A 13,056-nucleotide genomic window follows, 5' to 3' on the forward strand; every position below is an offset into this window, starting at 1 on the left:
AGGCAAAGCTGTGCCCTTCATGGCTGGGTGTTTGCTATCCGCTATTCATGCACCCCCAGTAAAGAGGGTTCACTGAGAGAGCAGTGTTGATATTATACAACCAGCCAGGCACCACAATGGACAAAAAGCAAAGCAAACAGTTCAGGTGACTGCCACAGGCTGAGACCGACTTGTCCAGACTAATCAGTGAGTCCAGCTGAAGAACAGTATTGCACATAACAAATACTAACGCCAATGCAGCAATCAGAGGGAGCTGGCAAACCAAAGACCACACAGTGCTGTCAGACCAGCTCTGTTATTATCATTCATTTGTATTACAACAACGCCAAAAGAGGCCACCAGAGCCCCACTACACCAGGCATTGTACAAACACACAGCGAGAGACAGTTCCTCCTCAAAGAGCGTACAGATTGAATAGACACAAGGAGGGAGATGACAGAGAGGTGAAGGGATTTGCCGCAGGCCAGGGCTGGGATTAGATCCTGGGTCTCCTGTGTCCCACTCTGATGTCCCAACATCCTGGGCACTTTCTGTAAAACAAAGGCCAGATCACAACCCAGGGAATTACATTCTGCCTCTTTAAAGATCCCTGTTTTTTGACTGGATACAGTATTCTTCACTCTTTGTCCTAAACTGTTGTGTACTGTTGCATGGAGCTGTTAAGCAGCCGTTGTGCCCCAGAGGTGGCTGCATTTCAGAGTGGCCTAAGGCTTAGCTCCTCAAAAGTATTTAGGTGCCTGAGTTGAAATCAGTGGGAGTTAGGCTCTGAAATACCATGCAGGATCTGGGCCTAAGCGACCCCTGAAGCATTTGGGGATAAAGGCTGCGATATATGTGAGCACTTCCCTCTCGTCTGTTCCTGCCCTGCCACAGCGAGGCGGATCTGCCCACAACTGCGGGAAGCTGAAGGTGGGGCACGTGATCCTGGAGGTGAACGGCGCGACACTGCGGGGAAAGGAGCACCGGGAAGCCGCGCGTGTCATCGCCGAGGCCTTTAAAATGAAAGAGAGGGATCACATCGATTTCCTGGTCACCGAGTTCAACGTCGCACTTTAGGGGGCTCGGCGGCCCCCGAGCCAAACGGACAGAAGAGCGAGGTAGCTGGATCAAACCGGGGTTAACGCGTGCACCCACATGCCCCAGCACAGAAGCCACCCTCCATGGCAGAGGTGGCACTGTCCCCTGCCCAGTGTGTGCCCGCTCACACACACACACACACACACACACACGTACGTACGTTCCAGGCACAGAACATGGGCGGCAAGCAGTGCTCTGCTTCTGGGGCTGACAGCAGCAGTGCGGGTGATGGGCCCTAGGGCTGAGAAGGACTGCGGGAGAGTGTGGGGCCAAAGGGAGGGAGGGGCGAGGAAGCAACGGAGAGTGTGGGAGAGAGGAGAATCCTGACTCCAGCTGATCCCTGCATCTCCTGCCTGGGCACTGCCCTGCCTCTTTCTGTCTTCAGTGGTTCAGATTCATTGCCCAGTTTAAGCCATATTCCAGATGGTCTTTGCCTGCACCTCCTCCTCGATTTGGGGGTAGGGAAGCCAGCCACAGCCTTGAGTGCTCACCCCCACCCTGCCCCTTACCCCATCACCCCACCAACGTCTCTCTCCCCTCTGTTCTTCCCCCTTCCTCTGCACAGAGAATCCCTCCATGCCTGGGAGATGGGATGGGGACAAGGAGCACGGCCATAGGTGCAGGGTGCCCTGCCATGCAGTAATGTTAGTACAACACGTGCTATGTGGGGAACTCCACAGCTGCTAATGGCATCAGTGAAGTGAGAGTGTGGGAACAGGGGAGAGCTTTCTGGTGATCACTAGCTTAATGTGTTCTCTTAGGTGCTTGTCCGCTGTGGGCTGAGTGGCAGGCATGTGTCCCAGGCCCCCATCACCCATGCCCCATGTCCCAGTATGTACAGCCAGTAATGGATGCCTTGTAAATTGCCAGCAGCATCAGTGTATTTATATATACAGAGCTTGTGCTTTTAATTTTTCAATAAATCTAACAGGTTCGAAAAAGAGTCGGCTGGCTAGTGGGTGCCTCTCCCGATCCTGGCTGGCTGCAAAGGTCTAGCCATCAGCTCTGAGCAGGGGTGGTTGCTCTCTGTGTTTCAACAGTTTGTACCCAGGGGTCCCCCGTCTAAGCCTTGTTATTGTTTGCATTACAGCTGAGATCAGGGCCCCAGACACTACACAGACACAGAGCGAGAGAGTCCCTGCCCCAAAGAGCTTGCATTTAAATAGCCAAGACAAACAAAGAGTGGGAAGGAGATTAGAGAAACCCATGTGCACACCCCATGCCATGCATTCATTCTGCAGCAGCATGGGCACTGTGTGTGTGGTGTAGTGTGTTCATATGTGTGTGTGTGTGTGTGCAGACCACGTTTGTGCCACGTGCAGTGTGTATGCAGAGGAGGTGTGTACCACAGGCAGTGTATGTGTGAGTGCAGAGCATAGATGTGCTACATGCAAAAGGTGTGTGTGTGTGTGTGTGCAGAGCACAGAAACAGCCATGTACAGGGGTCATGCATGCTGCACATATATTCCCTCTCCTGCTGTTCTGCATTGTGTTGTGCAAGCCAGCAAGATCCAGCAAGCCAGCGACCTTCCCATTCCCGTGCTGGTCCCAGCACCCTATCAGGCAGGCCCCTTTGGCGATGGGTCAGTCCCCTCCCCACCAGTGAGAACACGGCTACCCTCTGCCCCTAAGTCAACAGTCAGGGCAGAAACCAATCTCCCTCGGGTCTGAGTCGCTGCTAGCAGGTGGGGACCATGTGATTGCGGGGTTAAGGGGCCTGCCAAACCTCCCTCTTCTCCTTGGATCTATTACTAATCCCTGTCGATATCTGGCCCCTGGGGGTGTCCACGGCAGAGGTGGGCAGCCCTGCGTGCAGTTCCAGGGCTGTCTGACTCTGCCCACGGCATGGCTCTCAGACGGCTCAGGCTGCCCCGATGAAGCCAGTTGCTGACATTGTGGCTCCAGTCTGCTCGCTGGACCCATAGCCAGGCCTAGCTGCAGCGAGTATCGTCACCGGCTCCCCACCCCACGCCCCAGTCCTGGTCCGGGGGCCTGTGCCCCCAGAGGTGGGTTGAAATGTAAGTGTGATCTTTGCTGTTTGTGCTCTTTGTGGAGAGAACTTGAGCATTCAGGGAAACCGGGACATCCCTACGGGGGGCACATCAGAGGGATGCACATCCCCTCTTCCCCTAGCCCCCTCTGCAATCATATGTTCCACTTCTGGCAAGGCCTTTGTGGTGTGGGGAGAGGGAAAGTCACACCCAATCTTGGGCTGTGCAGATGGCAGGGGGGGGATCGAATGGCTTTGTAAGGAATCCCAGATCTGAGACAGTTAAGTCCCGTCTCATGGTGCCCTCTGGTGTCTCTCAGAAAGATAACCAGAGAAAGTGCATCAGCACCAGACAGACCGTGTGCCCCAGCAGCGTACTTAGAACCTGGGGCGGCCCTGCAGAGAAGAACAACAGGAGGGAACGGGGCAACTGCTTACCGAGGAGCTGCAATGGGAGATGCTGGAGTGATTCTTCCAGGAACACATGAAGCATGCAGCCGGTGCCGGCTGTAAAGATGGCATCGAACAGCGGCTTCTCCGGCCCAGGAATCAGAGCCAAGGCATCTCACGTGCAGAAGAGTTGGGTCACCTGGCAGCTGTTGGGTTCTCTGTGTCAAAATGAGTTTGCTGGTTCTCAGACCAGATATGCGTATCTCCAACACCATCCTCAGCTCCCTCCTCCCCCGCCACTAATTTGCCCCCTGATGGCACTCTCAGCAAAGAGGCCAAGGGTGAAAAGTGCCACCGAGACTGAGCTTCTCTCTCTGGGTCAGCGGTTGGGCACATGGGGCAAGGGCACCCAAGGGCTGCGTGTCCTGCCAGTGCCCATCCTGTACCCATTGCACAGAAAGCCAGAGGGCTCCAGTCTCCTGTGCAGTCAGTACAAGTTTACATTTAAAAACAAAGACTCAGATCAGAGCTAGACAAATAGATCCAGAGCCGAGAGCCCGAGTGGCCAAGAGACAAGCGTCCAGAGCTAGAACACCTGCCTGGGCTGCCCAGTATGACAGCCCCTGGCAGATCCACTGACCAGGCAGCCCAGCACAGCCTTTCCTGTCCATGTACCACCACCTTGACCTCAAGGGTCCCTCACTGGTGGGCCAGTGGGTGTCCAAAGTGCCCCTGCGAAGGTCCCCAGCACAGACTCCAGGTATTGACTCCAAGAACCCAAAGATAACTGAGGATGCAGCACCAGCCCAAGCAGGCAGCAACCTTAGGAACTTTGGAACAAGAGGGATGCAGTTAAAGATCAGCTTTGGATACGTGAAATCTCATGGCAGGGCTTAGAACTTTCCCAGCCAAGGGCATCTGAACCTGATTCCCCACCCCCCGACAGCCCAGCCCAGCCCAGCCAGCCTCATGATGCAGAGAGGCTAATGGCGCTTGCTGAAGATTCAGAGAGTTTCTTTTTCTCTGCCTCAGTGTTTGTTAGCGTGTATTGCTCACGGCAGCCAGGTAGGAATGATCAGCATCTTTCCAAGGCAGGTGCCACAGCATCCTGTCTCTTCTGCTCTGACCTGGCTGGTCTGCTAAAGATTATCTTCTTCTCCACCTCCCTGCTGAACTCAGGGGCCGGGAGCCCTGTGTCCTTTTCTAATCAATCGCTTTGGATCAATGCACCACAGCGGCCAACTTTGACGCGGTAAATAAGCACCCCAGCTTTCGCAACAAGCCAAAAATCAAGCTCATCCTATTTCAAAACAAGGCCAAAACAAGCCAATCCCTAAGAATCCCAACACTCTGTGTGACTAGATCCCCCTGGTGTGCAGTCTGGGACTGTGGTGGACCCATTGTGCCCTTGTGACTCTCTCCCCACCTTGCCCCTGCTTGCCGGGAGCCAATCAGAAAAAAAAAAAGCAACAAGCTACAAGCCCAAAACTAGCCAACAAGCAAGTCACAAGCCAATTAAGCCAAAAACAAGCCCAATTTCTGTTTTTTTTCCTGCGGGGTTGGCATGTCTACAATGCGCCCCCTGCTGGCTGGAAGCTGCCCGTGCTGCTCATAGGAAGGGAGGAGTAAGATCACCTGGTAAGTACAGTGGGTGCGTTTGTTTTGGATACCAAAAGTAGTCACCAGTTCTGCTCCGAACCAGGATGCCCTCCACTAGCTGGGCTAGCATTGAGGCTGCTGTGTGCGTATGCAGACCCAGATGGCTTTGAGCTGAGGCCCTGACACCGAGGTACATGCAAAGCATTGCCTCCTACGACTGTGATTCATTCACTGCTTCCTAGATCAAGGGCTCTTAAACTTTTCCACACATCTAAAATTTTGCAGCGCTGGTTGTTACAGCTGTATTGGTACAGCTGTATAGGGCCAGCGCTGCAGAGTGGCCACACTTACAGCAACCAGCGCTGCAAGTGGTGTTAGATGTGGCCACACTGCAGCGCTGTTGGGCGGCTTCAAGGGGTTTCGGGGAACGCGAGAGCAAACCGGGGAAGGAGACCAGCTTCGCCGCGGTTTGCTCTCGCGTTCCGCGAACCACCCTGCAAACCGCAGGGAAGGAGACCTGCTTGCTCGGGTTCGGGGAACGCGAGAGCAAACCGGGAAAGGAGACCAGCTTCGCCGCGGTTTGCTCTCGCGTTCCGCGAACCACCGTGCAAACCGCAGGGAAGGAGACCTGCTTGTTCGGGGAACGCGAGAGCAAACCGCGGCGAAGCTGGTCTCCTTCCCCGGTTTGCTCTCGCGTTCCCCGAACCGCCGAGCAAGCAGGTCTCCTTCCCTGCGGTTTGCAGGGTGGTTCGCGGAACGCGAGAGCAAACCGCGGCGAAGCTGGTCTCCTTCCCCGGTTTGCTCTCGCGTTCCCGGAACCACCCTGCAAACCGCAGGGACGGAGACCTGCTTGCTCGGGGTTCGGGGAACGCGAGAGCAAGCCGGGGAAGGAGACCAGCTTGATTACCAGAGGCTTCCTCAGGTATGCTGGGATACCTGCTTATTCCACGGAGGTCAAGAAAAGCGCTGGTAAGTGTCTATACTTGATTACCAGCGCTGGATCACCAGCACTGGATCCTCTACACCCGAGACAAAACGGGAGTACGGCCAGCGCTGCAAACAGGGAGTTGCAGCGCTGGTGGTGCCCTGCAGATGTGTACACCTCCTAAGTTGCAGCGCTGTAACTCCCTCACCAGCGCTGCAACTTTCTGATGTAGACAAGCCAGTGGGCCATATCTTTCTAGAAAGACTGCCTCCCCGCCCATTCACCACTGTGCAGGCCGGCTCCTCGCCTATTCATGAGTCCACAGCAGCCCTCTGGCAGCGAGTACTGGAGGTGGAAAAGTAACAGTGGGAAAGTGATACATTTTTAGATGTTGTTCTTGCAAAACAGCTGGAAATGAAGCGAGCCAGCCCCATGGACTGCTAGCAAGTGCTCCGTGGAGAAGATATTGGGAAACATTGTCCTAAAGGTAACTCAGATAAAACACGGGGGAGGAAACCAAACTCTGCGAGTGACTCTTTTACAGTGAACAATAGTTTCTATGGTAATGAGCTTTGAGTGTTTCTGTCTATCTGTCCATCGCCTCTGCTGGCTGGAATCAGGACAACTCAGCTGTGTGCCAAAGGCCCTGTCCTGGTAAAAGCAAATGGGGATTTTCCTCCAGCTCAGGTGGTAGTGGGAGGAGGGGGATAAGGAGGAAGGGGGTGGATGGAGAGGAAGCAGAGAAGAAGCGGGGAAGAAGGGAGGAGGGGGTGAGACAGCGGCACTTCTTTGGGACAATGCCTAGCCAAATCCAAGGACGAAGCACATGAGAGCTGGGGACAGAGCATTCTGTACCCTGGGGACAAGGCCACCCGGGGGAGGGGCAAGTGGGGGCAATTTGCCCCGAGCTCTGCAGGGGCCCCCACGAGAATATAGTATTCTATAGAATTGCAACTTTTTTTATGGAAGGGGCCCCCGAAATTGCTTTGCCCCAGACCCCCTGAATCCTCTGGGCAGCCCTGCCCAGGGATCTGGCTACGGAACAAATTTCCCGAGGGGATCAGGCCAATCCAGAGTGTGACCATCTTTAGGAAACGCTGCAAAACCTTCTTCTTGGACAGAGCCTTTCCCCCCAAGTGACACACAATACGAACACCCCTTTCTATGCCTAACCCTCCCATAACTCTCCCTGAAAAACCTGCCCCCCAAGGAGAGCTTTGACTCAGGGAGGGGAGTCAAGCCAGAGAGTCTCTGAGGTCCACCAGAGACGCTGCTGTTGCTGTTGATTTAACACGGAAAAGGCTCAGATACTGCAGTGATGGGCAGCCCTATAGAACCCTAAAATAGCTGGCTTGGCTTGGCTTGGCTGGGTAGGGAGGGGAAGGGAACGGGCAGCTGAAGCAGAGCCAAACAGAGGGGGAGCTTTCAACCAGAAAGGAAGGGCGAATGGCTGTCTGCACTCCCCCTCCTCCTCTTGCTGCAGCCCCCGAAGGAGGGAAGTCAGGTACAAGAGCAGTTCGGGGCACATGGTGGGCTGCAGGACGGTCCAGCTGAATAGGGGAGGGCGGGACGAATCTCTGCCCCGCCCCTTCTCTCCTGCTGCCCAATCGCAGGGCGCTGTAGAGGTTTGGGGCCCCAATTCAGATAACACCAGAGTACCTCCCAGCTGCCGCATATAAGCACCACCCCCTCAGCTCCGATTGGAGACATTTATTATATTAGGCGCAATAGCCTGGAACCCCGCCCCTGCAATCCCTGATTGGAGACAGGCCATGCACTATGCAAATATGGAACAGAACCCCGCCCCTTAGCGCTCTGATTGGACACCTGCGATGTGCCATGCAAATATGGGGCAAAACCCCGCCCTTTAGCTCCTCTTGCGGGAAATCTGATGTACTATGCTAATGAGAGCTGAGGCCCCGCCCCTCCCATCTGCCCCTCGCAGGCTGGGGACTATTGTTTGCAGTCGCTGCCCCCAGGACATTGACTGAGGCGGGACAAACTTTGCTCGGTCCGGGGAGAGGAGGACTCGAACCAGCGGCTGCTCAGGTGAGAGCCCAGCTGCGTGCAAAGGGCCGGGGTTCACCCCCGCATTCCCAGCTGCCCGCCGCGCTGCGAAATGCCATGTGCGTTTGCGGTGGGAGGCTGTGCGGAAGTTGACTAGCAAATCTAGGGCTGTCTGTGGGGCAGAGATTTAATCCGAAGTGAGACTGTAAAAATGCCTTATCGCCCCCTCCCCTCCCGAAAAATCCTTCCTCCCACAAGAGGGGGAGGAGACTTTTAAAAAACTGGCTTTAAAAGGAACAAACTTTGCACATCTGGCCGTGTAGAGAGAAAACATGTGGCAGGCACCTCTGGTTTTAGAGAGTTTGTTTTGGTTTCTTATTGCTGTTACATTGGTGTGTCAAGGTGCAAGACTCTTAAAACCGAAGAAGAAAAAGGGGTGTGTGTTTGTGTGGGGGTCTTTACAAGAGTCTCAGCTTCATGCAACAGATCTTTGTGTGTGTGTCCAGGAGCTGGGCGCTGGAGCCTCGGTTGCTGTGGTTACCCCGAGAAGTGCCATGGCATGCTTGTGTGTGGGAAGCTCCCTAGGCAACCAAGGAGACGCTCCAAGCATTAATGACTTGCTTGACAAGAACCTGTGATTCAGCTAACCCGCTTCCCTCACCCAGAAACCCGCAGACCCCTTCCCTCGCCCCTTTGTCTCTGGGGGAGGCAGAGGCGGGAAAGCATCTTGGTTATTATGGATAATAATCTCAGGGGAGACAAAGAGGGGTTGTCTGGTGGTGCAAGCAGAGCTCTAGGAGTCAGGACTCCTGGATTTGAGTCCTGCATCTGGGCCGTGATGTCTAGTAGTTAAAGCAGGGCCCTGGGAAGCAGGACTTCTGGGTTCCCTTACCACCTCGGGGATGTGGTGTTGTAATCTGGGAATTAGACATAAAGAGCGGAAGTGAGAACTCCTGTTTTTTGAGGGGGTATGTTCTGTTGCTTAGATCAGGGGAATTGGGTTGTAGGACCCCCGACTTAAAGGGAGCGTATTCTGGTGGTTAGAGAGCGAGGTTCAGGACTCCTGTGTTATGCCGCCTGAGCAAACTGGCAACTAAAATCCAAGCTTTATTCAAAAGGTCAAAAGATTTTTTCCCCTCACTATGGGCTTTATGCATGTTTCCTTTATAAACAGGCAACTGTTTATGTTTATTCCCAGAGGCGGAACTTGTACATATTTTTTTAAAGTCTCTTTCAACTCATCAAGTTGGCTGCACTTTTTAAAGTTTACTCTCAAAGAGCTTGGCAAGCCAATTTCACAAGCCTTTCATCAGTTTGCTCTGCACTGAGGGGAAGTGTGGCAGAAAGTCTGGGGCTGACAGGGGGATTTCAAGACATTGGTATCTAACCCTGCGTGTCATTGCCTGGAGGATGTTGCAAGGGCTGGTTTGAGTTTCAGTTCCCTTTATTTTTGTTAGAAAAAAGAAAGGTTTGAAAATACTCATTGCCTTAAACACGGATCATTAACAGCCCCCCAGCATTCATAAGATGGCCACACTTTAGATGAAGGGTACATTTCAGAAACAGTTACTAAATGATGAGTAGATGTTTGAACAAATAGTTCATCACTCGTTACAGAATCAACTGGTTCTATAGTAGTTGATTAACCATTTGTTAAACCACCAGCTCCTCACTCTGTATCAACTATTTTTAAAATGTACCTTTCATATAAAATGTAATCTGAGAGTTCTCTGCCATGCTTTCTGCTCCATCACTTTGCCCTGAGGTCCCTTCTCCTGCCATCTGTGTGGTCCATCCCATTTGCTTCTTCCCAGCCCTGGTGTTGGAAGGGGATCTCTTAACTGGAGGATTTATCTTGATGGTGGTGACAGCTGTATCTGGCCAGGGATTAAGACCAGCATTCCGAGCAGCATTACTGGCAGGAAGACGTGTCAAGCTGCATTAGAGTGACGTGATGACCTCGCGTCCTCCTGGTGTTGGAATTACCCTGAAGCTCAGTGCAGAGCACCCCAAGCGCATGCGTATTGACCCCCCCTGCTAATCCCCATTCACCACTGGGGCTTTGGGAAGTTCAGAAGGGGCTAAAAGTTGTTGGTTTGAAATAAACCCAACACCGCTTCAGCCGTGATGGGGCAGGGGACATGGCCCAGGATTTGCATTGCAAGCTGCCAGGTTTTCAGGGGTGCAACTTGTGGGTGCTGAGATAAGGCTGTTACCCCTGCTAGGGTCAGAGTTCCAGGCAAAGGCAGCAGGAGGTGCAAAGCGCAGGCTGCACATCTGGCCTGATGCTTGGCTTTATTGGTGCTCAGCTGCAGCTGATCTCATGTCAAGGCCTATGCAGCCGCAGGCATTTTACCTCACAGGTTATTGACTGGGTAGGTCACAGACTGTGGAATTAGGGCCAGATCTTAACCTCACTGACGTCAGTGGCAGTTGTTCCACTGGGCTTTGTGTTAGACCCTTTATGCGTTCCCCGCGTGAGTCGAGCTGATGGACTCAAGGGCACCATTCACATGAGCCAGATAAACGGGACCAGGTCCTTGCAGGGTAAACACCAGCTAATCCCTTAGCACATTTCCAAGGGGGACAGTGGGGAAGAAATGTGCTGCAGCTCTCATCCTAGATGTCAAACCAAAGTCCATGCATTACAGATCCTAGGGCATTTTTACAGGAAATGTAGTTGAAGGTCTGATGGTGGGTCAATCCCTACTTGGGTAATGAATTGCACCCTGCCACTGCCAGCCTAAAACTACCCCGTGACGTTTCATTTGGGATTTTACATCACTGTTTTTAAAAGGGGGTTGGAGTGAGGATTGGAAAAACACCGATGTCTATAGTTACTGGCTCCGAATGTCTGCCACACTCTACCCCAGGGGCCTATATTCTAGAGGGGGTGAAAAACATTCTGTGTAATTTCTGATGCACTCGGGACGATCCGTTCGAGAGAAAGGTGCAGGCTGCATGCCAGCCAGATGTGCCAGGCTCTTGGTACAATAGAGTGCAAAGTTGGTGTTAAGGTATGAGGTTAGAGTGCCTGTTGGAGGATAAGACCTGTGCTGTTTTTCAATGCCTGTTGGAGATGGATGCAAAGCTTGGTGGAGTGTCCTTGACAGCACTGAATATGGAATGTGCTGAGAGTGCTTGAGGCCTGGGAGTATGAAGATGTCCAGATACAAGGGGAGGTATTATTCCATGCTTTGAAGATTTAGGGTTGGTGGGGGGCCCTTTGCTGTGACCTCACCTGTCACGAAATGAAGGTTTTCTGTGTGTTAATATAAGGATGCTGCTGCTGTGTCAGATGTGAGGCCACGCTCCAGAGGATAGAGCACAGGACTGGAACTCAGGGGACCTGGGCTCAGTTTTCAGCTCAGCCCCTGGCCTGTTGGGTGACCTTGTACAAGACACTTGCCCACTCTGTGCCTCAGTTTCCCCATCTGTAAAATGGGGATAATGACACTGCCCTCCTTAGTGAAGCACTTTGAGATCTACTAATGAAATGTACTGGAGAAGAGCTATTATAAACTATTCCATGATAAGAGAAATGTTCCATTAATTTTAAATTGCAATAGTTTATGAATTAAGAAATAACTTATAGGGTTTGTTTGTCATTTATTTCCTTTCTTTTATGCACATACAACTTCAGTCTATATATATATAGAGAGAGACTTAACTTTATATATAAAGTTTTATAAGCCAGGCATAATTCCCTCCTATACTAATATCCCTGTGCCAAATTTCAGCCAGGACACATTCTTATGGTCTGCTTAAATCCCCCAAGCTAGAGGTTTTGACTGGAAATGCTGACGTGCTGTTAATGATAGTGGCATAGACAAAACTCAAACTGCATATGGAATGTGCTGAGAGTGCTTGAGGCCTGGGACTATGAAGATGTCCAGATACAAGGGGGTATCATTCCATCAAATTTCCTCTTGCAGCTTCAGTGAACACGCATAGCACACTGGCAGGTTTAAAAATCCTGCAGAAAACTTCCTTCTCTATTAGGCATAATGAGACATTAGATGATTAAATAGAAAAGATGTTTTGAAAGTGTATTTTTCGCTCTTTTTTCTGTTAGTTTCTTTTTTGTGTTTCACTCAGCTTGGACAGTGAAAATAGATCTAAATTTTTAAAGTGGGGTGCCTAATGGGAGGCAGTATGGCTTAATGGACAGAGAATGGGGGATTTAGGTGACCTGGGTTGTATTCCTGGCACAGCCACTAGTCTGGTGGATGACCTTAGGCAGGTCAGGTCCCCGTTCTGTGACTCAGTTTACACATCTGTAAATTGGGGATAATGGGGTGCCATCCCTTTGGAAAGCACTTTGGCATCTATTAATGAAAAGCGCTAGATAAGAGCTAGGTATTTTATTATTACTAATGCTTGGCCCCATATATAATCATTTAAAGAACAGCAACATGATCTCCAAGGATGCTGAGTGCCCTCAGATCCAACTGCGAACAACGGGAGCTGCGGGTTCTTAGTGCCTTTGGAAAACTGGGCCGCTTTTGCAGGATTGCCAACTCCAGGCATTCAAAAATCACAAGTCAGGCCTCAAAAAAAAATCCCATATCGTTGTCTGAAAAATGATGTAATTAATAACAAAATGTGGGATTATCTCTCCACTTGCTTTCTAGTTGTTGAGCCTTTAGGGTTTCACTTGAGGCATGTTTTTGGGCTTTTCTCTGCAACGAGGAGGACTAGAAACTACGACTTTTAAATAATAAAAGCTGAGATTCTCACTTACTCATTTACTCAGTTGACAGCCCTGGGCTTTATGTAAAACACCAGATATCAAGGTTATTGCAGGAGTTGACAACACTTAAGATGACTATATATGGGGCTTTAACTTGAGACAACCTGGCCTAGATCCTCAAAGGTATTTAGCCTCCTAACGTCCCTGGATTGCAATGGTCAGTGTTGACTAGTCAGTTTCACTTTTTGTATTGGGTCAGTTTCACATTCCACTAGCAGGGCCCTGCAATGTTTGGCATACAGATGGTACAGAGGGCGAATGGTGTTTTGCTTTTAAAGTCCAGTGAAAAGTGTTTGTATTAAATCTTGGAAACAT

General features: G+C 51.5%; 2 protein-coding genes across 2 annotated transcripts in view; both read left to right on the top strand.

The window, feature by feature from the left end:
* Nucleotides 1–1,996, top strand: part of WHRN (whirlin) — a 103,172-nt gene extending 101,176 nt beyond the window's left edge. Inside the window, 1 exon segment of the mRNA XM_050926458.1 lies at nt 874–1,996. Coding sequence (XP_050782415.1) covers nt 874–1,056 — 183 coding nt within the window. The 3' untranslated portion in view covers nt 1,057–1,996.
* A 5,927-nt stretch (nt 1,997–7,923) lies between these two features.
* The window catches only part of AKNA (AT-hook transcription factor), an 81,552-nt gene continuing 76,419 nt past the window's right edge, over nt 7,924–13,056 (top strand). Inside the window, exon 1 of the mRNA XM_050926457.1 lies at nt 7,924–8,030. The gene's annotated coding sequence lies outside the window, so the exon portion shown is untranslated. The remainder of the gene's footprint in view (nt 8,031–13,056) is intronic.

The sequence above is a fragment of the Gopherus flavomarginatus genome, chromosome 17 (genome assembly GCF_025201925.1).
Source record: "Gopherus flavomarginatus isolate rGopFla2 chromosome 17, rGopFla2.mat.asm, whole genome shotgun sequence".
NCBI lineage: Eukaryota > Metazoa > Chordata > Testudines > Testudinidae > Gopherus > Gopherus flavomarginatus.